Genomic DNA, 24,156 nt, shown 5'->3' on the forward strand with positions numbered 1-24,156 from the left:
CGACTGCCTTTGAGATGTTATAACGAAGCATCAGGAGATCCTCGTTAGTCCACCCCGCTCCTGTGGCGCTGTTCAACAGATCCCGGAAGTGGAAGGGTTGCGCGCACAAGCGGCATTGCCGGGTCCTCGGACGCGAGCGCGCACGTGAAACTCATTGTGCGCGGAAAGATGGCGTCCCTGTCAGTGTGCCAGCAGTCGTGCGGCGGTTTCAGTTTCGAAAATTGTAAGAGGTAAGAGACGCTCAGCAACCGGTATAAAATAATTGGCATAAGCATGAGTGGTGCTATTATGAGAAGTGAAAATAAAAGAGAAAAAGGAACAGGGAAGCCACGAGTCGCCACATACACCGCACCGGTGCTATTCCATCTTGAGGCCAGGAGTGGAATGACTCAGGAAAATTCCTGTATTTATTTATTTTTTCTTTTTGCTTACTTTTTAAAATTAAAGTGAAGATTAATTGTATGTAGATCTGCTTAATGAAATGATATCATCTATAAGTAAAACGTTACTAGTGTGTGTTGACTTTAATTAAGGAAAATGCAGAATTTCTTTGGGTAATCAGTTCGCGTGTACTTTAACTGTGTTACTGTGCAACAGGCCACACCGCAGGCTGATGTCGCATCATTCAAATTTAAAAAGCGACTTGAAAAGTGCTAAATGTTTTGTACCGTGTATGTATCAAAGTGAGAACAAGAATTCAAGAAGTGTCGCTTCCAACATGCATATTTGTAAGGCTTTATTTATCAGTGTAAACTCCAATCTGATGTAATGATATGTATAACGTTTAGTTTTGGCATCGATTCAACCACACGAGACACTGGCCGTGGTAAGAAACGTTGTCGGAGGAGAGCTGATCATTTTTTGAACCTGCGAGAGCGGGAGAAGCTACAGTTGAATGTTTAAATGAGATGTACAAGCTCTCCACCGTTCTGTCAAACAAAGGTATAAAGTTTTCCTGCTGTTCGTACGGTTCCCTTTTCTGAACCGCGTATTAGAACTTGATGAAGTCGGATGAGTACCTGGATAAAAATGAACACCGACATGGGGAAAACAGACAGACTGGGTGTTGGACATCCGAAATTCGCATCAAAGCAGAGAAACGTTTTGTGATTTATGGAGCAAGAGCTTTATGAATTGGTTGATATGTTCTTGAACGACGTGAACAAACATAAAGACACAACATTGTTTGGAAAATACCATTTAAGCACTATAGTATTCCTTCATTTCTATTTAGGTTAAAAAATGCCAACCTGAGATTTGAATGCCCCCCAAGATGTTTTTTCAATTGCAGTAATGGGTGTTGTTTATATTTTTTCATGTTGCCAGAGAGTGGTAATGTGTGTTGGCAGGACATGCATGTAAGAGTTTCAGTCTATGAATTTAAATAGTACTATCACATACAATCAGATTTATTTGTCCATCCATCCATCCATCCTCTTCCACTTATCCGAGGTCGGGTCGCGGGGGCAGCAGCTTGAGCAGAGATGCCCAGACTTCCCTCTCCCCGGCCACTTCTTCTAGCTCTTCCGGGAGAATCCCAAGGCGTTCCCAGGCCAGCCGGGAGACATAGTCCCTCCAGCGTGTCCTGGGTCTTCCCCGGGGCCTCCTCCCAGTTAGACGTGCCCGGAACACCTCACCAGGGAGGCGTCCAGGAGGCATCCTGGTCAGATGCCTGAGCCACCTCATCTGACTGCTCTCGATGCGGAGGAGCAGCGGCTCTACTCTGAGCCCCTCCCGGATGACTGAGCTTCTCACCCTATCTTTAAGGGAAAGCCCAGACGCCCTGCGGAGGAAACTCATTTCAGCCGCTTGTATTCGCGATCTCGTTCTTTCGGTCACTACCCATAGCTCATGACCATAGGTGAGGGTAGGAACATAGATCGACTGGTAAATTGAGAGCTTTGCCTTACGGCTCAGCTCCTTTTTCACCACAGAAAAAGGAGATTTATTTGTCACATACAATATTCAAAGTGCCAAGCAACTATAGTCTAGTAAGCTTAATGGAAGCAATTATTAAGGATAAGAACGAGCAACACATGGCAAGAACAGCAGTTTCAATTAACAGTTCGCATTGGTTCAGAAGAGGGACATTGTGTTTTACTAACATGAGAGAATTTTGTGAGGAGGTAACAAAGGGATACAATGAAAGTGGGCCATATGCTATTATTTATCTTGGCTTTCAGAAAGCAGTGCATAAGGTGCCACACAAGAGGTTTGGCATCAAACTAAAAGAAGTGGGAGTTCAGAACATAGTGTGTAGATGGGTGCAGAATTGGCTCAGATACAGGAAGCAGAGGGTAATGGTGAAAAGGAACAGTATCAGGATTGGCTGATCTTAAGAGTGGTGTCCCACGGGTGCTATTTTTATATATTTTATATGCTCTACAGTACCTGCCAAATAATACAAAGAGTATATGACACGTGTTTCGCCCTAATTGAGGCTTGTCAGATGTATGCACATTTGGTTCCACTAACGGGGATCGAACCTTGGACGTCAGAGCCTGAGGTGAAGCCTCTGATGTTTCACCACAGCGGCTGGCTCGCTTACGTGACTGTGTGTGTGTGTGTGTGTGTGTGTGTGTTTGTATGTATATCTATATAAATCTAGTTAAGTTTGCATATGATACCAAGCTAGGTGGATTGGCAGATAATCTAGAAACCAAAAAATCATTACAGAGGGGCCTGGGCAGATTTGTGTCAGATGAAATTTAATGTAAAGTGTTACATGTAGGAAGTAAAAATGTTAGGTTTGAATACACAATGGGTGTTCTAATAATTGAAAGTACACCTTATGAGAAGGACTTAGGAGTTGTATTGGACTCGTCACTGTCAACTGCCAGATAGTGTTCAGATGCCATTAAGAAGGCTAACAGAATGTCCGGTTATATAGCACCTTGATGTGCGGAGTACAAGTCACAGGAGGGTCTGCTCAAGTCTTTATGACACACTGGTGAGACCTCATCTGGAGTACCGTATGCAGTTTTGGTCTCCAGGCTACAAACAAGTCATAAAAGTACTAGAAAAGGTCCAGAGAAGAGCGATTAGGCTGATTCCAGGACTGCCTGGGATGAATTATAAGGAAGATTGAAAGAGCTGAGCCTTTTCTGTTTAAGCAAAAGGAAATGAAGAGGAGACTGAAGTGCTTAAAATTATAAAGGGAATTAATCCAGTGGGTTGAGATGGTGACTTTAAAATGAGTTTGGCAAGCACATGGGGACACAGTTGGAAACTTGTTAAGGGAACATTTCTCACAAACATTAGGAAAAAAAGTATGTAGCACAAGGGGGAATACAGTAACATGGAATAAGTGACCAAGTAGTGTAGTAGACAGTAGGACTATGGAAACCTTCAGAACTCGACTTAATGCTGGTTGAGAAGAATTAAGTGGATAGAACTGGGAAGCCATGTTGGGCTGAAAGGCCTATTCTTGTCTAAATTGTTCTAATATGTAGTGAAATGCTTAGTCGCTGAACTGCAATACTGCAACAAAATTATTTAAAAGACAATAAACAGTAAATACTCAACCATGTAAACATCAGTCTATCTCAATATGTGCAACTGATAATATTATATCAATCAATATAAAAAATATATAGTGAGCACATAAATAACTTAATGTAGGGGAATTGACAATAGAGCATCATGAAGCTCTAGATTCTGTTCTCATTTAAGTTATGGATGGACTGTAATAATAATACAGTAGAGTCTCGCTTATTCGACACTAGGGGGCTCCGCCCCCTGCTCGCTTCGCTCGCCAACCCCTGGCGTTGGGACATGACAAAGAGTGAGATGTATGAATTAGATATAGAATAGTGTGCAGCTTGGGATGATGCGCATAGAAATAACAAATAGAGTGTTTGGCATATATTAATGTTTTATTGGAATGTGCTCCATGATGTCAGCATCCCGATTAATGTAGTCCAGCAGCGATTTGTATTTATCGGCTCTAAGTGAAGGCTGGTTGTTTTTTATCCACTGCAGATCATTTGATTCCGCTCGAACATAAACGTCAACGATGTATTGTTGAGTCAGCTTTCCTGCATTGAGTAATGGATTAAAGTCGTCCCTTACTGAGAGTGTGTAGGAGAAATATTCTTTCATGGATACACTTAATAGTATCATCTCCAGACAGAAGAGCAGCTTCAGCGACAGACTGCTGTCACTGTCCTGCTCCACTGACAGATTGAGGAGATCGTTTCTCCCCCAAACTATGCGACTCTTTAATTCCACCCAGAGGGGTAAACGTTAACATTCAACATTATACATAGTTATTGTCTGTTTTTCTGTTTTTCACCTGCATTGTTATCATTCTTTAATTTAATATTATTTATTGTATCAGTATGCTGCTGCTGAAGAATGTGAATTTCCCATTGGGATTAATAAAGTATCTATCTATCTATCTATCTATCTATCTTAAAGTATTAAGAAGCGGAAAGCAAATGTGTATGCGTTGGAATGTAGGTGTGTTGTTCTTATCAGGACGTAAATGTAGAACAATATCTCTGTGAAATGGAGGCTCACCATCTTTACTTTGAAAGACAATTGCCACTTCATTAACGACGGGCAGATTGTATCGTCTTGGATCTTGTTCTTTGTCCTTTATCAAGACCAAAGCAATTGTAGTTGCCGCTATAACTTCTGCATTTGCTTTTGTATTTGCCTCCTTTTCAACTTCATGTAGTATTTTTATAGACTTAGTTAATGGGTGATTGTTTATGACATGAGTGACGTTTCTCATTATAGGCTCCGTGCATTGTTTGTTTTCAGGAAGGTTCATGCGTTGATATCTAGGATGTAGATTTGTGCATATTTGTGTTGTTGATTTGTTTCAGGTTGCACTGTTCCAATGCGATGCAATATTTGTCCACATATGCGAAAGCAGTATGGGCCATTGCCTTTTGGTGGCCTGATATGTACTCTGCTAGATGCAAAAGCAAATGAACTATTGTAGGATGTAATGCAGTTCATAAAGTTTTTACTTTCAGGCACATCGTTAGTTAGAAGCCTCTTTAGATATTCAGGATATGAATGTAAAGGAGGCAGTCTAATCTGACCTTTTTGATAACAACGTGTAAATTCATTATTTGTATTGCCAGTTGTTTCTTCTGGCGTAAGCGTTTAACAGGTGTGTGGCCTTGATGTCCGCGACGGGCAAAGTCCGTTTCAGTCTACGCCGTGCATTGTTTGTATCGAGCCTTGTCCGTTTTTGTATGTCGGTCATTTGAGCTTTGTGCTTTTCGCGTCTTGCTTTTTTTTTCTGTCAGTTCATTTGCGCTTTGCACACGTCTCCGTTCATTTATTCTGTCTCTTCGCTCCCTTTTTTGTATGTCTGATACGCGAGCTCTTTCGGTTTGAAATCGTGCTTCTTTCGATGCAGCACTTTGACACGCGAATCGTTTTGTACCCGTGACCGTGTATTCATGACTTGTTTCTTTCTCAGCATGCGAAAAATGGATAAGTAATAAGGAGGATCGCACTCACTGTCAATATGTATCCTTTTCTGCAGTTGAACGGTTAATAGTGCTTTATTGAAAGGACATCCACCTATGCCGACACCTATGCTGTCTATTGTGAAGGTGTTGACGTTCACTTTAGAATATGTGGCTTTGGGTGTCACTTCTTATGGATGTGTGGGGGGGATTCTTGTTGCGCGAGCGTCTTCTTTCTTTTTGTGTTCCTGTGTCTTGTTTGAATCCCCCTCTTTGTGTGTGTCCCGTCCCTTGCTTGTAGGGTCTTTGGGGTGGTTTTATGTTCTTTTTTTTTGTCGTCCATGGGCTTGATGAATCCCCCTCTTGGTGTGTGTCCCGTCCCGTCCAGTGCCTGTAGGGTGGGGGGTGGGGTGGGGCTGTGGTCGTGCCCTGCTGTTGTGCGCTCGTCTATTCTTTTTTTTTGGTGTGTTTAGTTTCGTGTGCAATGTGTTTCGTGCTTTGCCCGCGTTTGACTACTCTTTTATGTGCCTTTTCCTTTTTTTGGTGCTTGTTGCGCCTCATTTCTGTGACTACTTTTTGTATGTGCTCACTCCTATTTTCTGTGGTCTTGTCCGCCTCTCGCGGCCCCTCATCCGCCTTTGTCGCCCTCTTTTGTCCGCCTTTCTCCGACTCTCGCGGACTCTTTTTGCGCCTGCGCCTCTCGCGGCCCCTCATCCGCCTCTCTCGCCCTCTTTTGTCCACCTTTCTCGGCTCCTCAGCCGACTCTCGCGGACTCTTTTTGCGCCTGCGCAGTACGTCTTTTTGCAGCTACGGCCCATTGCCGGATGTGCCTGCGTCCATCATCCGGTTTAGCATTCTCGGTTAGTAATATGGATAAACGGGCCGGCAGAATGTCGGGTAAGCGAAAATGTCGGATTAATGGGAGGTGTTAAGAAAAAGCCTATTAAATGTCAAACTATGTTATACTTTTACACATTACGAACCTAATAATCCTGTTTTACAACAAAACAGAAAAAAATAACTGAAAAAATGAACTTACAGTTGCAGAATTGTCTGAAGTTAAATACAGTATGTACTGTACTTAAAAAGTTCCGTCCTATGATGATTTAAAGAAATTTTTGATCGTAGTCTGGTTTCCTGACGAGTGCCGTTTCTTCGCTGTTAAGTCTCGCCATCTTTGCAGTATCATTATAGTGCATCCATAAAGTATTCACAGCACATCACTTTTTCCACATTTTGTTATGTTACAGCCTTATTCCAAACAGGATTAAATTCATTTTTTTCCTCACAGTTCTACACACAACACCCCATAATGACAACGTGAAAAAAATTTACTTGAGGTTTTTGCAAATTTATTAAAAATAAAAAAATTGAGAAAGCACATGTACATAAGTATTCACAGCCTGGAGTCCACCTGTGGTAAATTCAGTTGACTGGATATGATTTGGAAAGGCACACACCTGTCTATATAAGGTCCCACAGTTGACAGTTCATGTCAGAGCACAAACCAAGCATGAAGTCAAAGGAATTGTCTGTAGACCTCCGAGACAGGATTGTCTCGAGGCACAAATCTGGGGAAGGTTACAGAAAAATTTCTGCTGCTTTGAAGGTCCCAATGAGCACAGTGGCCTCCATCATCCGTAAGTGGAAGAAGTTCGAAACCACCAGGACTCTTCCTAGAGCTGGCCGGCCATCTAAACTGAGCGATCGGGGTTGAAGGGCCTTAGTCAATGAGGTGACCAAGAACCCGATGGTCAATCTGTCAGAGCTCCAGAGGTCCTCTGTGGAGAGAGAAGAACCTTCCAGAAGGACAACCATCTCTGCAGCAATCCACCAATCAGGCCTGTATGGTAGAGTGGCCAGACAGAAGCCACTCCTTAGTAAAAGGCACATGGCAGCCCACCTGGAGTTTGCCAAAAGGCACCTGAAGGACTCTCAGACCATGAGAAAGACAATTCTCTTGTCTGATGAGACAAAGATTGAACTCTTTGGTGTGCATGCCAGGCGTCACATTTGGAGGAAACCAGGCACCGCTCATCACCAGGCCAATACCATCTCTACAGTGAAGCATGGTGGTGGCAGCATCATGCTGTGGGGATGTTTTTCAACGGCAGGGACTGGGAGACTAGTCAGGATAAAGGGAAAGATGACTGCAGCAATGTACAGAGACATCCTGGATGAAAACCTGCTCCAGAGCGCTCTTGACCTCAGACTGGGGTGACGGTTCATCTTTCAGCAGGACAACAACCCTAAGCACACAGCGAAGATATCAAAGGAGTGGCTTCAGGACAACTCTGTGAATGTCCCCGAGTGGCCCAGACTTGAATCCGATTGAACATCTCTGGAGAGATCTTAAAATGGCTGTGCACCGACACTTCCCATCCAACCTGATGGAGCTTGAGATGTGCTGCAAAGAGGAATGGATGAAACTGGCCAAGGATAGGTGTGCCAAGCTTGTGGCATCATATTCAACAGACTTGAGGCTGGAATTGCTGCCAAAGGTGCATCGACAAAGTATTGAGCAAAGGCTGTGAATACTTATGGACATGGGATTTCTCAGTTTTTTTATTTTTAATAAATTTGCAAAAACCTCAAACTTTTTTCATGTTGTCATTATGGGGTGTTGTGTGTAGAATTCTGAGGAAAAAAATGAATTTAATCCATTTTGGAATAAGGCTGTAACATAACAAAATGTGGAAAAAGTGATGCGTTATGAATACTTTTCAGATGCACTGTATGTCGATTCCTGTAGTTTCTTCTTGTTGCTCAATGTATTTAATTGCAGTTTCTAGAGCCTTAACTCCGTCACTCATATAGTTAACATCCGTATGAGAGTATACTGTTTACTACAGCATTGTGACTGTGTGTGTGTGTGTTGTGACATGCGAGTCCCTGTCTTGTACTCGAAAACACGAAGCTGAGTCTCAGTACTTTAGCAACACCAGCTTTATTCAGCTTGAAACAGCATCAGCGCGATTATTTATTGTAGTGGGATCTGCCACTCTCCTATACACAGACACAGCAGGCAGGCAGGGCCATGGCCAAGTAGTACTGTGCCCTGTGCATTTATAATGTTCCTTGTTCCTTTTATCACCCATCAACGGAAGGCGCTTATAGCATGTCCGCGATCTTTTCGGATTCACTTTTATGGTGAACTGCTACAGCGCTGGGAGACTGCGATTGCTTTGGGACGTTCTTCCGCGTGTTGTCCCGTTGGGTGGAATCCCACAAGAGTTTAGAAACTCACTCACACCAGCCATGATTCTTTTCAAAGGTAAAGTGCAGATTAATTTGTTTTATGTATTTTTACTTTATATTTTGTATTAATCATTTTTATATGAATAGTTTTGGGTTGTGGAACGAATCATCTGAGTTTCCATTATTTCTTATGGAGAAATTCTCTTTGATATACCAGTGCTTTGGACTGCGAGCACGTTTCCGGAACGAATTATGCTCGCAAACCGAGGTTCCATTGTAATTAGCTGCGGTAGAGTCAGGAGCAACAAAAAATAGACTACACTCATGCTCGCAACTTGCAGTTCTTGTTGCCGATTGATGCGTTTTTTTTTTTTTGGTGGTGGGACGTCGGATAATACGGAAGGTAGGATAAGCGAGACTCTACTGTAATAGTAATTATAATAACAGTATTACATTTTTATATAGCACGCTTTTAGTCCTTCACAGACTTTCAATAAGAACAACAGGACATATACAACTTTGGGTATAAATAATATCTGCATAAAATACACAGCTCAAAAAAATTAAGGGAATACTGAATCACCCGAATCTATCACCAAGTCAATTAAGCTTCAGGGATAGCAATCTGCTCAGTTAGTAAGCACAAGAAATTGTGAAACAACGTCACCTGCTTTGGTACAAATGAAAGTGACAACTGTTCACCTGGAGAGCCAACTGCAAGACAACCCACAAAAAGGAAATGATGGCCACAGACAGTTGCTCTCTCCTTATCCTTCCTGACTGATTCTTCTCTAGTTTTGCATTTTGCTAGTGTCCTCACTACTGGTAGTATGAGGCGGTACCTGCAGCCGATTCAGGTTGCACAGGTGGTCCAGCTCCACCAGGATGGCACATCCATGCATGCTGTCAGTAGAAGGTTTGCTTTTCTCACAGCAGAGTCTCAAGAACGTGAAGGAGATCTTAGGAGATGGCCATTACATGAGGTAATCCTTCAGAACAGCAAATCATAAAAAAACAATCATCAGAAAGGAGCTGAAACCCTTGCAAGCCACAAGCGCTATTTTCACTTTCTTTCTTCACAATTATGAAGCATCTATGACACAGTTGCATGGGTCCTGCTTGCACCAGTCAGCTGGTGTCTTGTGCCATAAACGTATCATGAGTTGTCTTGTTACTGCATGAGTTGAGTTGACAGGATTATGAATATTGCTATGGTGCCTAACGGGCAAAGTGGTTTAAGATTAGGAGGAATACGGGTTAGTTATTAAGACAGCGAACAGGTAAGAATAGTGAGAGAATTAAAAGAGCATTAGAAAATTAGAGCAATGTAGACGAGAACAGGCCCAACAAAGCTCACCAGTCCTATCCACTTATTTCTTTGAGTTTTGAAAGTCCCTTCTTGGTAGCTCATTCCAAGTGTCTATCGTTCTTTGTGTAAAGAAAAACTTACTAATGTTTGTGTGAAATTTACCCTTAACAAGTTTCTAGCTGTGTCCCCGTGTTCTTGATGAACTCATTTTAAAATAACAGTCTTGATCCACTGGACTAATTCCCTTCATAATTTTAAACACTTCAATCGGGTCTCCTCTTCATCTTCTTTTGCTTAAACTCTAAAGGCTCAGCTCTTTTAATCTTTCCTCATAATTCAACACCTGTTACCCTGGAATCAGCCTGGTCACTCTTCTCTGGACTTTTTCTAGCGCTGCTATGTCCTTTTCGTAACATGGAGACCAAAACTGCACACAGAACTCCAGATGAGGCCTCACCAGTTTGTTATAAAGACTTGAGCAGAACCTCCTGTGACTTGTACTCCACACATCAAGACGCTATATAACCTGACATTCTGTTAGCCTTTTATTGTCTTCTGAACACTGTCTGACAGTCGATAGCTTAGAGTCCACTGCGACTCCTAAATCCTTCTCATAAGGTGGACTTGCGATTTTCCAACCACACATTGTGTATTCAAACCTCACATTTTTACTTCCTATGTGTAATACTTAACATTTACTGACATTAAATTTCATCTGCCACAAATCTGCCCAAGCTTGTATGCTATCCAAGTCCTTCCACCTATGTTGGTATCATCTGCAAATTTAACCAGCTTGTTACTTATATTCCTATCTAAATCATTTATATATATATATATATATATATATATATATATATATATATATATATATTAAAAATGGCAGCGGCCCTAGCACTGAAAACTGCTGGTCACCACTCTTAACATCGGCCAATTCTGATGAGGTTCCTCGCACCATCACACTCTGCTTCTTGTGTCTGTGCCAATTCTGCACCCATCTAAAAACATCACCCTAAACTCTCACTTCTTTCAGTTTGATGCCCAGCCTCTCATGTGGCACCTTATCAAATGGAGATGAGAGACAGGCAGGTTGATGATGAACTTACTTTATTATTTTGGAGATGTCCTTTGGGCAGCAGTAGGGTACCGTTTGTATTGTGGCATTCAGAATTAAAATCCAGCTGGCACCTGTGGATTTGGCAGGAAGAGCGAGATTGTTAAAGTATCAAGTCAGGGTCCATCTACTTTTTCTTCTCTTTTACAGACGCAGCTGAATATTTTTAAATTACACCTCATTGTTTTAGGCATAGTGTGTCAAACCAGCAGCCTAGTAAGATGGAGACTAATTGTGGGACACAACATGTTCGTGGACACTAACAAGGCTCTTTAAAGTGGGAGTGTTTTAAAGCATTGTAATTAAAGGAAAAATCAGAATTATGACCATATTTTTTTCCATTTGTTTTAATGAGGTTATTGGCATTAAACAACAGTCGGGGATCTCAATTTTAAGAGTGAATGGGACAGCATCAGTAGTAGTAGGGTGTTGTACTGTGTTAGCCATTATGGATTAGGTGAGAAGTTAAGCAAAATTACACCTTTTATTGGATAACTATAAAGATTAACAATATGCAAGCTTTCAGAGCAACTCAGGGCCCTTCTTCAGGACAGAATCAGATACAGGTAGTTTGGGAACCCCTCTCAGCCTGCATAATAATTTATTCTACTTTCAACAAAAAAGATAACAGTGGTATGTCTTTCATTTCTTAGGAACATCTGAGCACTGGGGTGTTTTCCGAACAAAGATTTTTAGTGAGGCAGTATTTAGTTGTATGAAATTAAATCAAATGTGAAAAACTGGCTGTGCACAAATGTGGATCCCCTTGTCATTGTGCTGATTTGAATGCCTGTCACTGCTCAATGCTGATTACTTGAAACACCAAATTGGTTGGATGAGCTCATTAAGCCTTGAACTTCATAGACGGGTGTGTCCAATCATGAGATATAAAGGTATTTAAGGTGGTCAATTGCAAGTTGTGCTTCCCTTTGACTCTCTTCTGAAGAGTGACAGCATGGGATCCTCAAAGCAACTCTCAAAAGATCTGAAAACAAAGATTGTTGAGTCTCCTGGTTTAGGGGAAGGCTACAAAAAGCCATCTCAGAGGTTTAAACTGTCAGTTTCTGTAACTGTAAGGAATGGAATCAGGAAATGGAAGGCCACAGGCACAGTTGCTGTTAAACCCAGCAGGTCTGGCAGGCCAAGAAAAATACAGGAGCGGCATATGCGCAGGATTGTGAGAATGGTGACAGACAACCCACAGATCACCTCCAAAGACCTACAAGAACATCTGGCTGCAGATGGTGTATCTGTACATCGTTCTACAATTCAGCGCAGTTTGCACAAAGAACATCTGTATGGCAGGGTGATGAGAAAGAAGCCTTTTCTGCACTCACGCCACAAACAGAGTCGCTTGTTGTATGCCAATGCTCATTTTAGACGAGCCAGATTCATTTTGGAACAAAGTGCTTTGGACTGATGAGACAAAAATGGAGTTATTTGGTCGTAACACAAAAGCGCTTTGCATGGTGGAAGAAGAACACCGCATTCCAAGAAAAACACCTGCTACCTACTGTCAAATTTGGTGGAGTTTCCATCATGCTGTGGGGCTAGTTCAGGGACTGGGGCCCTTGTTAAAGTTGAGGGTCGGATGAATTCAACCCAATAACAACTTCTTCAGGATAATGTTCAAGCATCAGTCACAAAGTTGAAGTTACGCAGGGGTTGGATATTCCAACAAGACAATGACCCAAAACACAGTTGGAAATCTACAAAGGCATTCATGCAGAGGGAGAAGTACAATGTTCTGGAATGGCCGTCACAGTCCCCTGTCTTGAATATGATCGAAAATCTATGGGATGATTTGAAGCAGGCTGTCCATGCTCGGCAACTATGATATTGAACTGAACTGGAGAGATTTTGTATGAAGAATGGTCAACAATACCTCCATCCAGAATCCAGACACTCATCAAAGGCTATAGGAGGCGTCTAGAGACTGTTGGATTTGAAAAGGAGGCTCAACTAAGTATTGATGTCATATCCCTGTTGGGGTGCCCACATTTATGCACTTGTCTAATTTTGTTATGATGCATATTCCATATTTTCTGTTAATTCAATAAACTTAATGTCACTGCTGTAATACTACTGTTTCCATAAGGCATGTCATATATTAAAAGGAAGTTGCTACTTTGAAAGCTCAGCCAATGAGAAACAAAAATCCAAAGAATTAAGAGGGGTTCCCAAACTTTTTCAATATGACTGTATTTTTAGGGTAACAGAAAAGTGTTAAAAACTGCTCGGTGTGTGCCTGTAGATCAAAGGACACAGTAGTGCAATAGGAAATAAAAACTGTTGTTAAAGGGTTTTACTAGTGAAGATAACAAGCTGACCATTCAAAATTATGAAGAGACTCGGGGTGGGGGGAAGAGATCTGTAGAATACTGAAGCTTTACATGGCTCATCTAGCTTCATAACTAAATTAGAGTGGGCAAAGGTACTCTTCTTTTACAATCAAATGTCACTTTTTGCTTTTGAGTAAAACCTTGTTTTAAATAAATTTAAATTATATTTGAATAGCGCTGGTTGGTCTGACCTCCAAACAGATTAGAGATTATGATTAGTTGTTTACATGTTTCATCTCTGTTGGTTAGTCATTTATGCAAAAATAAAACTGACAATCCTTATTACCATTTTCTGGCTGTCTGGTACCCCATTTCTTTTCTTGGTTTCCTGCACCTCTGCTGAAGTGCCATACAGTTACTCCTGCTTATTGGGAAGAGAGCCTTGGAATTTAAGAATGCAACAATTTAAGTCTTTATATTAGACTTCCAGCGTGTGAACCTTTACAGGCAGTCCCCGGGTTACGTACGAGATAGGGACAGTAGGTTTGTACTTAAGTTGAATTTGTATGCAAGTTGGAACAGGTACATTATTTTAATAAATGCTATTTTTGACCGACTATAACCAAGTGCTCTGCCAATGAATGATGGAGTTTCACCTCTCTCTGACCTTTTTATTATTTCTACTTTATTTTCAGTGGTGATGGTTTTTCTCTACTGTATCACCAGCACTTGCATCAGATTTGTTTCAGAGACATTCTTGAAGGGTGAAGACAAAAGGTTAAGATGAGCTCTTCTGCACACCACTGTACACTTTATCACAGCAGGAAGGCACCCGTCATCAACACGTCTGATGTACTGACGAGACAACTTCCTGTTATGTGCGTAACAGTACAAGCAGGCTTGCTATTGAGAATGAATGGTGCCAACGAGGGGTGGTTCATCACCAGCCCACATCACAGTCACCTCCACTACAGTATGCTGTAGAACGAACACGGTGCGGCCAAAGGCGTGTAGTGAATGGCCCAACCCCAATTCAACAGGCAGCCATCCGAGGCACATTACAATGCTACCCCTGCCACCCCGTTTAGCCACAAGCGGGTCACCGCTTGCAGCATTACCAGTCGTGTGTGCAGGGTGGGCAGTGAAACGCCCCCCTCCGCTCCATCCAGCCTGCGTCCAGTCAGGAGCAGTAGCTGCGGCGGTGTAGTGGGCGGGCAGCGAACCATCGTCGTGCACACGAGCGATAGCTGTGGCCCCGGTGACTATGGACCAAGGGACAGTACACTGCGTGAGCAGCGAAATCACCCCCCTGCAGCCACCGCTTGCAGCATCCCCAGGCCGAAGATGACGGAGCGGCAGTTTCTGAGGCGCATGCGTTGCAGCTGCGTCCTCGTTCGTAAGTCGTAGGTCGGGTGTCCGTAACCTGGGGACTACCTGTATTGTGTAATGCCCAGTACTGGTGGTCAGCCAGAACACCTCAGTTTTTCTAGTTTTCAAATGTAATCAGTTGAAATGCAATGAATGACCTAAAATGTTGAAAAGGTAAACAGTAAATTGCCTGAAGTTTAAATTTAAAGTTTAGATTAGCAAAAACTGAAAAACAAGTAAATATCAGATTATTACAAACGGTCCTTCTTCAGGGAACAACTAATAGGTTACAACCTACAGATGCTCTGGAGCAGTGCTCTGGAGCAATTCAAGTAAATGAAGCCTTGCAAGTTGAAGTGACTTTTTAGTTTGGCTTTGGCTTTGTCTGTTAAAACTGACTGTGGACCCTCAATTTATAATTTTAAGTATAATACTGGACGCCATAATTTTTATCTTAAGTAGATTCAGTTTTGTGCAGAACTGTTTGTGTACATTCATGCATTTTATGTATGGTTTAATTTGTTTTGTTACTGCATTATAACTGAAAACTTGTTTTGAGTCTTTACTTGGTTAAAAGTGCTATACAAAAGTATAGTGTATCTGTGAATCTACTGATCATTTACAGAAATGGTGAAAAGTAAAATGGATAAAAGCGAATAAAATACATGCCAGAAATTTCCAAGGAAAATTGCCTGTCAGACTTTGACAGACGGTTTCAAGACTCAGCTTTACTTGAGCCAATCGCTACATTTAAGTGCTATCCATTTGGGGAAGATGTTGAGGGGGATTCACCCGTATCAAAAATTGCAACACCGTTTCACCTAAAACTCCTCTACAGTGGAAGATAAAATTTTGACATTACAGGATGACATTCAGCTGAAGTCTGGGGCTCTTGGACAGTTTTGGAACTTACTAACAGAAGAAAAGTACCCAAACATGAGGAAATGTGCTGCCTCCTTGACTGCATTATTCAGCTCTACTTATTTATGCAAGTCAGCCTTTTCCCACATGAAGATTATTAATTCCAAATATTGTAGTGACCATAAATGTATTGAATTGTTATTGTGCCATAAAGGTTATTCAGTTATGCAAGGTACGACAACATATATTTTATGTATAAAGTATACTCGGTGTGTATATGTATATGTATGTATGTGTGTGTGTGTGTGTGTGTGTGTGTGTGTGTATATATATATATATATATATATATATATACATATATATATCCATCCATCCATTTTCCAACCCGTTGAATCCGAACACAGGGTCACGGGGGTCTGCTGGAGCCAATCCCAGCCAACACAGGGCACAAGGCAGGGAACCAATCCCGGGCAGGGTGCCAACCCACCGCAGGACACACACACACACACACACCAAGCACACACTAGGGCCAATTTAGAATCACCAATCCACCTAACCTGCATGTCTTTGGACTGTAGGAGAAAACCCACGCAGACACGGGGAGAACATACAAACTCCACGCAGGGAGGACCCGGGAAGCGACCCCAAGTCTCCTTACTGCGAGGCAGCAGCCAGTTCTAATCAGATTGGCAATAAATACAAAAATTGTGAACCTGTAATCATGTCTCCTTAACTGTGGAATATTTAATAAATGCCCTATTAAATATACTAGAAGTCTGTGTGGTGAAATGTTTTTCAAAAATTAAGTCATGTTTTGATTTCTGTCTTTGCTTGTCATTTTTAAATTTTAGAAATGCCCTATTAGAATCGGAATTTTCCAAGCAAGGACACTACCTACCATCTGCCAGAAAAACTGGTACCACTATTTGTGGTGTTGTGTACAAGGTAAGCAAAATTTTTAATTTGCACATTTTACTTATTTTGTGTTCTGTATTTATATTAGTGTTTATTTAGATTTCTTTAAATGTTTATGGCAAAATATTTATTTCTATGAAATTATTTAATTGGCTTACTTTTTATTCGGTGGTTCGGTTGCTTTTTTCACCTAAGCATATTTTTTTCCCCACTTCCTCCACATTTTCCACAATAAAAATGTTATATTTAATTTTTTTTTATCCATGTGTTCTTGTTACAGCTTTAAAATAGTTGGTAAGTAAAACAATTTGCTGACCACTGACTAACTTAATTAAAAAGAATCAATCAAGAGAATTGGCTTCTTGTGTCTTTAACAAAAATTAATGGCAACCTCTGAATGAAAGGGAATTTGCGTGATGTTTACTTTTCTTGAATATTTTTAAATTGCAAAGTTGTGCCAGAATTTAAGTATTCGTTTACCAATTCTTCACTGAAGTGTTTCTGTTTAGAATTGAGAAGTTCATTTTCATTTTTGTTATCTGACTAGGATGGCGTTGTCCTTGGTGCTGACACTCGAGCTACTGAAGGAATGGTGGTTGCAGACAAGAACTGCGCCAAAATTCACTACATTTCTCCTAACATCTAGTAAGTGCATTACTTCTGTTTGGATAGTGTTAGAGAAAATTCAAGAGAGTCATTCCTTATTTATGTTTAGAATTCTTTTTAATTTTTCCCTGCACTCCTGAACTGGGTTTTGTGAGCTTAAAATGGATAAATAAATGGATTTATATTTTGAATTTGGTTAAGACTACAGTGATACTTAGTGTATTTAAGGGCGTGGTGTTGGATTTCATGAATTAAGCATTTTATTGAAAAATCCCATACAGTTTAATTGAACAGAGCTGGAAAATCACGGCTGCTCTGTGAGGATAAAAAAAAAAAATATCCTGGTGAAGATACAAGTTGGCAAGAGTATTACTGTATTTGTTGTTGGAATCTTAAAAGTGTATATAAGAGTAATTTAGAAAAATTGTCATTGAAATGACCCAATTTGTTATTATTGTTGTTATGAATATTATTTGTGCATAGTTTTAGCAGTTGTTCACATTGCTAACTCCTTGTATAGTGATTAGTGGTATGGCATGGTGTGAGAAATCGCATCAGTGAGCAGCAGTCTCAACAAGTAACTCCAGTTTGAGAGAAGAGAGCCCTAACATTTGTTCTGAGCTTCTGGATAATCATTAGTCCTCCTTGTCTGCTGAGGTATGGCAGGTTTAGATGTAGGTCAAGAAAGTGGGGGAAAAAAAAAAACGAGCCCTGCTCTGGGATCTATTCCTGGCAGAATACACAAGGGGCCACTTGAGGATAGTTTCTGCTCCAACGTCAGAACGTTTTTCTTCACATAGATAATCATTGACCCATGGAATCATAAACACATAGACCAAGTAAAATGCTAGAGAGTAGGACTTTAGGGACCTTCAAAACTTGACTTGATGTTATTTTGGAGAAATCGGTGAATAGGATTGGTGAGTTTTGTTGAAGCTGAATAGCTTGTTTTGTCACAGTTGTTCTGATATTCTACTGTAATGAGTCATTTGCTCAAGCAGTGTTAATAAATTTGCAGCACTATTCAGAAAAAAAATATTCCATTTTAACTTAAACTAGTATATGAAGTGTAAGTGGTTTGCCTGCATCACAGAAAAAGGTGCTGTTTTGTGTACAATGTTTATAAACCGCCAAACAGTTTTTGTTAGCATTAAGTATATAATCCTCTTTTCACAAAGGTCTGTTGGAGCCAATCCCAGCCAACACAGGGTGCAAGGCAGGAAAAAATCCCAGGTAGGGTGCCAACCCACCGCAGGACACCCACACACACACACACACACACACACACACTAGGGACAGCTCAGGATTGCCAATGCACCTAACCTGCATGTCTTTGGACTGTAGGAGTAAACCGGAGCACACGGGGAGAACATGCAAACTCCTAACTGCGAGGCAACAGCGCTATCACTGCACCACTTTTCCGCCCAGAAAGTATTGCAATCGTCCAAAAATTCGATTTTGATGTGTCTCGATGTTTTAGACCTCCCTGAGTTCCGATAATACCATTTCTAGAATTGTGTGTGTGTGTGTATAAACATTATAACTTTACGCTTTCAGTTAGGTCAACCAAATTATGCATACAAGTATTAGGTTCAAAATGTAGATCTCTATCAACTTTGGAGGAATTTCCATTAACCGGAAGTGTTACTTTTTTATTCATGCAACTGCAGAGTCAGATTTATTCAGTTTTACTTTTATAATAATTGTTCAGTATATTTTAAGTTTGATTTAATTTGTCATTGATGGTCCTTTAATGTACACAATATAAAAATCATTGTCTTGCGGTTTACTCCTCAAATATCCATCCCCATATCAGAGTTTATGAGAAAGTCTAGAGGAGACCATCCATCCATCCATCCATCCATCCATTTATTTCCCAACCCGCTGAATCCGAACACAGGGTCACGGGGGTCTGCTGGAGCCAATCCCAGCCAACACAGGGCACAAGGCAGGAACCAATCCTGGGCAGGGTGCCAACCCACCGCAGGACTAGGGGAGACCAATCCCGAATTATTTGGTAAAGCATTAGACTGTCCATATATCTAAGTGATGAATTAGTCAGAGTGATTTGTTTTTCAATATTTCCTTAAAAATTCTTCAAGGTAAAGATGACTTGTTTGATTTTTATTTCTATTTACCCTGTGGATTTATACATTTTTTTTATTTCTACTGATACTTAATACTTAATTGCTCAATTCACACCTTGGGACAAATAAAGTACTATCTGTCAATCTTATCTATGAGCCCAGTAAAACTGTGAACAGCAAGCTTACAGCTTGTGCTTAAAGAAACCTCATCAGGTTGTTGAGACGTCTACAATCTCGACTTAATGCATGCCTGGAGGTTAAAATGAAAAGATTATCCATACAGTGTTAGTTGACTTGCCCTGTCTGTGGTTGATATGGCAATGGACATGCCAGGCTTGTACATTGTGTGTTTCAAAAATCCCTCTCTTCAGTGTTTTACATCTTAATATATTGATGGAATTGATTTCTGGAATGAAATTGCAGTATCTGGAATGCAAGATTTTTGTTGTTGTATTCCGTGGTGCATGAAATGTTTTACTGATAGAATGCTAGCGTAGCTAAAAAACTTGAAAATGTGCTGGTCAATAAAACTAAACAATCAAAAAAAACTTTTACCCATTTATACTAATACACATTTTAAAATCCCAAATCATTTAAAGAAATGTCCTTTAATTAATAATAGGTCTCTGGCTTTCTTTCCACATCCTCAGGCTCTAAAGTAAGTTTCAGTGTGATGTGCTGATGACCTATCCAGGATTTGATTATGTTGTTCATCTAATGATGTGGCAGGCACACTCTTAACTCTAAAATAGTGAGCTTGCTAAGGGTATGGGTAGCTACTGTATGTCTTTTATTACATTTAATAGTAATTGCATGTAATGATATATCAGTATAGTTGCTTCTAATCACAATGTTGCTTGATAACAGTATACACCTTAAGATTTTGCCTCAGGTAATTTCCTTTTTTTTCCCTTAAATATTTCTTTTTGTAATTTTATTATAGTTGCTGTGGAGCAGGAACTGCTGCTGATACAGAAATGACAACACAACTTATATCTTCCAACCTAGAACTCCATTCACTTTCTACTGGTCGCCTTCCTCGAGTTGCTACAGCAAATAGAATGCTGAAACAAATGCTTTTTAGGTAATTATAGATTTTTTTCTTTTTGCCAATATTTCTCCATTTGGTTTTGGATATAAGAATAGTATAATTAAAGCAGTTATCCCTCTTTTTCTACCATGTCCTTAAATTAAAATGAAATACTTTACATAGTATCAAATTTGATAACTGCTATACTGTATAGCGAGTGTTAAAAGTGCATTTGAACGCAGTATCATATAGTAAGGGGTGTCATACCAACTCATCCGGTATACTGGCATAAATTGTGGTTGAAAACCGTTTTACCCATTCTATTAAAAAGTTTATGGTAGACTTGTCAATACATTTAAATGTAGAAATTCAAATGTGTGTATTCTGGACATGGAATTTAATTTTCTGTTATTATATCAATGTCTTAAAGGTAATATCTCTACTTGTGTGTAATAAATTATCCTACGCCATTAAGAATATTGCCCAGAGTGCCATGTGGTTAAACCTGATTATTGCAGGTTTCTGCTCCATTCATGAGCCAGTGAAATTGCACACATCAGATAATGTTTAATGACCTTTGTAATATTTATAAATATCTTGGAATTCTGTACATGTATAATAATGTTAGAATTTTTATATTTTTATGTGGGTTTACTTTGACAGAAAATGTCAGAGAATCAATTTAGAATGTGCCCATGCTAAGATAAATCAGGTAGTTAGTGATATGTTCTTCTTTATAAACCCTCCGCTGAAATCTCCACAAGATTATAAGCCCTCATTTGTTGTTACACAAGGGGCATCCTCACATCTGCTGTTCATTAAAATTCAAGCCTTGCATTGTATTTTGATATTTATGAATGCCAGTGCTTGTTTACTTAAATGATATTTGGGTAACTACTTGAAGGATATAACAGTGTTTTAAAGCTAATGTTACAGTTGGTATTTACAGTATATATTTTATATTGTCTGTCAGAAGTAAAACAAGGCCAAATTGAAAAAGTGGGTTTTTAATAGTTTCTTAAATTGATCAGTGGTATTAGCCTGGTGTATAACTATCGGTAAAGTATTCCATATTTTCATTGCATAACAGCCAAAGGCTGCCTCACCACTTCTTTTATGCTTAGCTCTCGGTATAATAAGTAAACCAATGTTAAGACGATCTGAAGGTAACGACTGGGCAAGTAAAGGGACAAGGCATTCCAAAATACACAAGGGTGCAAGATTATTCAGAGCTTTATGTACCATGAAACATATTTTCTTTTGATTGGATCAATGTATTCCTTATATTTTAAAAGGGAAACAAGTCTACACAGTATATTTGTTATCTGTCTGCAGCGAGTGAGATGAAATAAACCACAATTCTGAAAAGGTAGTGTTTATTTTCAGTGTTAAACAAAATGCCTAATCAGTTATGAAATGCTCCTGGACTTCAGTCAGTGACGGCAAAACATGCCCCATATGAAAAATATCATCTCCTACCCTGCTGCATTTTCTTAAATTATGCCACTGATTTGTAGGTGTGCTCAGACTGTATGGATGCACCTCTGTGAGTAACATTTAAAAAAAAATAACACCACAGGGTGCTGTTCTACCCTCCAACCAAAGGATCTGTTTTCTTAACTTCTTATCAAGTTACTGGTTTCAGGTAACTTTTGCCTCTAAACTATTTGTGTAAAACCTATTAGATTCCTTGGAGCACACTATAGCTAAAATTATTAACCAGTCAGTGTCGTAGAAAAGGGCTGGTGACCTCTTTCCAGCACCCTAACCAGGAGTGCAATATGGTGTGGTGCAACATGAGAGCTAGTCCTGAAGGAGAACATGGTAAGTAGTGATCTTAAACATTTGCACTGCAGACCACACCATGTAATTTGTCAATTTATAGGGGGAAGATGATCACCTTTTCCCAGAACTAATTTAGGACTAGGATAATTTTTTTTAATACTTTATTATTTTCTGATAGTTTTTGTAATAGTGGAAGTACAATATATATATATATATATATATATATATATATATATATATATATATATATATATATATATATATATAATAATATTTTTTTGATTCTTTGACACTGCTCCCATAGAGCTAGAAGCCCCTGTAGTCACGTTATTCACAGCTCACCTTAGAAAATACACTCAGTTAACACAAGCTCCTAAACTTTTGATCAAAACCAGTTGACAATGTCACAGGCATCATTTTCACACTTTTTAATATGTTTGTGATATGTCAAAGATAATTAAATGTCAGTCTGCAGTTTCAGTTTATGAGTTTTGAATTCAGCTGAAAGTTTGTTGCAGAGCTGCACATGTTGTTCATGTCCACGAGGAACAAAACGAAATCCATGCAGGTTACCAACAGATGTAACAAAGCCGTTTTACACAAAAAGGAGTCATGAATTCCAGGCACAGCAGCACTCATTAAAAGAAATAACAATGTTTGTTGCTCTGGGACAGACACTTCAAGGAACAAGTGAGGTTTGAGTGTACTTTTCTCTTGATAACTGCATCATGTATTCATTTTTCTGTAGGCAAGGTAACATGCATCGTCTAATGTTTTTTCTTTAGGCAAGCAATCACACCTGGATCTGTTTATGTAAAAAGAGTAGACATTTATTTAAAAAGTATTAATGTGAAATTCTTCCCAAGTTTGTAATAAATAACATACCTCAGTTTATCATCCTCTGAAATAAACACCACATATTTCCAGTTGTGGTAGTCTATTTTGATGCTATATTTGCACAAAGACGATCGATACTAGTCTATACTTTTGAAAAAGCCTTGTTGAAACGGTCAAATTTCAGTTTCAGTTTATCACTTTGAAAGAATATTCCACCCCAAAATTAATAACTTTTTTTTTATCTGTTACTTACCCCCTGTTGTTTTTAATAATGGCCAAGAAAAGTGTTTAATCTCATGTTTGTTGGAGAATGGAGATAAAGTTCCTGAGATGATAGGCTTCAATAGGGCCAAAGTGAAACAAAGAGAAAACAATATTAAAATGTACATGGGGGAAAAAAAGCTCAATTTACCCATGTCACTTAATTGATATATTGGATATCTAGTCCTATGCTCGCAGTGCCCCAAAAACAGGTATTTTTACTAAAATATTTTTAAATAAGTTCTCTATAAAAATTGTCTTATAAACGGCTGAGGAGTTTGCTTAAAGTTAACCGATCTTTTGAATTGAAAGCTTAGTATAAAGCTAACAAATTATTTTTTTTGTGTGTGTGTAAATTATCCTTTTTGTCAGGCTTTGCACTTGGTGTAAATTAAATGGGGTCTGAGCTGATTAAGAAAGAGTATCGAGTGTAGATCAGTTGCATCTGGCTGATACCCGATCTTTGTAATAAGGTTGTTACTGGTGTGGGTTGTGGCATCCCTAGCTAGGTAATCATGTCACACATTTAATTATTTGTTATCTACATGTTCCTTGATTTGGATTCTCATTTTTTGTGATTGTTTGAGCAGGTATCAAGGCTATATTGGTGCAGCCCTTGTTCTTGGAGGAGTAGATTGCACCGGACCGCACTTATACAGCATCTACCCACATGGTTCTACCGACAAACTACCTTATGTTACAATGGGTGAGTTTCATTCCCATTCCCCTATTCTTAGTGAATGGCTTTATTGGTACATTTGTGTGTGTGGAAGTTATACTGTATAACTCAAGTGTTGCTTTTAATGTGTGTTACTGCCTGGTTGTGTCAAATACTACAAGCAATTTTTGGTACGTGATACATGTAAAAGTAAAATTAATTAATCAGTATTGATTTGGCCGATGCTTTTATCCAAAGCCACTTACAACGTTTAAGATACAGTTGGTTGCATTCTTTTTTTTTTTTTTTTTTTTTTTTGTATTTTCTAATTGGGACACAGGCTTGTGAAGTGACTTGCTCAGGGTCACAATTTCTCAGGATTTGAACCTCATTTATTTCTAGATCAGCCAAAAAAAGAG

The 24,156-nt window shown here is 39.6% G+C and overlaps 1 protein-coding gene across 2 annotated transcripts in view; it reads left to right on the plus strand.

The window, feature by feature from the left end:
* Positions 1–65: 65 nt before the first annotated feature.
* psmb7 (proteasome 20S subunit beta 7) overlaps positions 66–24,156 on the plus strand; it is a 103,925-nt gene continuing 79,834 nt past the window's right edge. For both annotated transcript variants that reach the window (XM_028809151.2, XM_028809152.2), the window contains exons 1-5: positions 66–230; positions 16,410–16,503; positions 17,021–17,118; positions 20,110–20,250; positions 23,670–23,785. In XM_028809151.2, the coding sequence (XP_028664984.1) occupies positions 169–230; positions 16,410–16,503; positions 17,021–17,118; positions 20,110–20,250; positions 23,670–23,785 (511 nt within the window). In that variant the 5' untranslated portion in view covers positions 66–168. The remainder of the gene's footprint in view (positions 231–16,409; positions 16,504–17,020; positions 17,119–20,109; positions 20,251–23,669; positions 23,786–24,156) is intronic.

This window comes from Erpetoichthys calabaricus, chromosome 9 (assembly GCF_900747795.2).
Source record: "Erpetoichthys calabaricus chromosome 9, fErpCal1.3, whole genome shotgun sequence".
Lineage (NCBI taxonomy): Eukaryota > Metazoa > Chordata > Cladistia > Polypteriformes > Polypteridae > Erpetoichthys > Erpetoichthys calabaricus.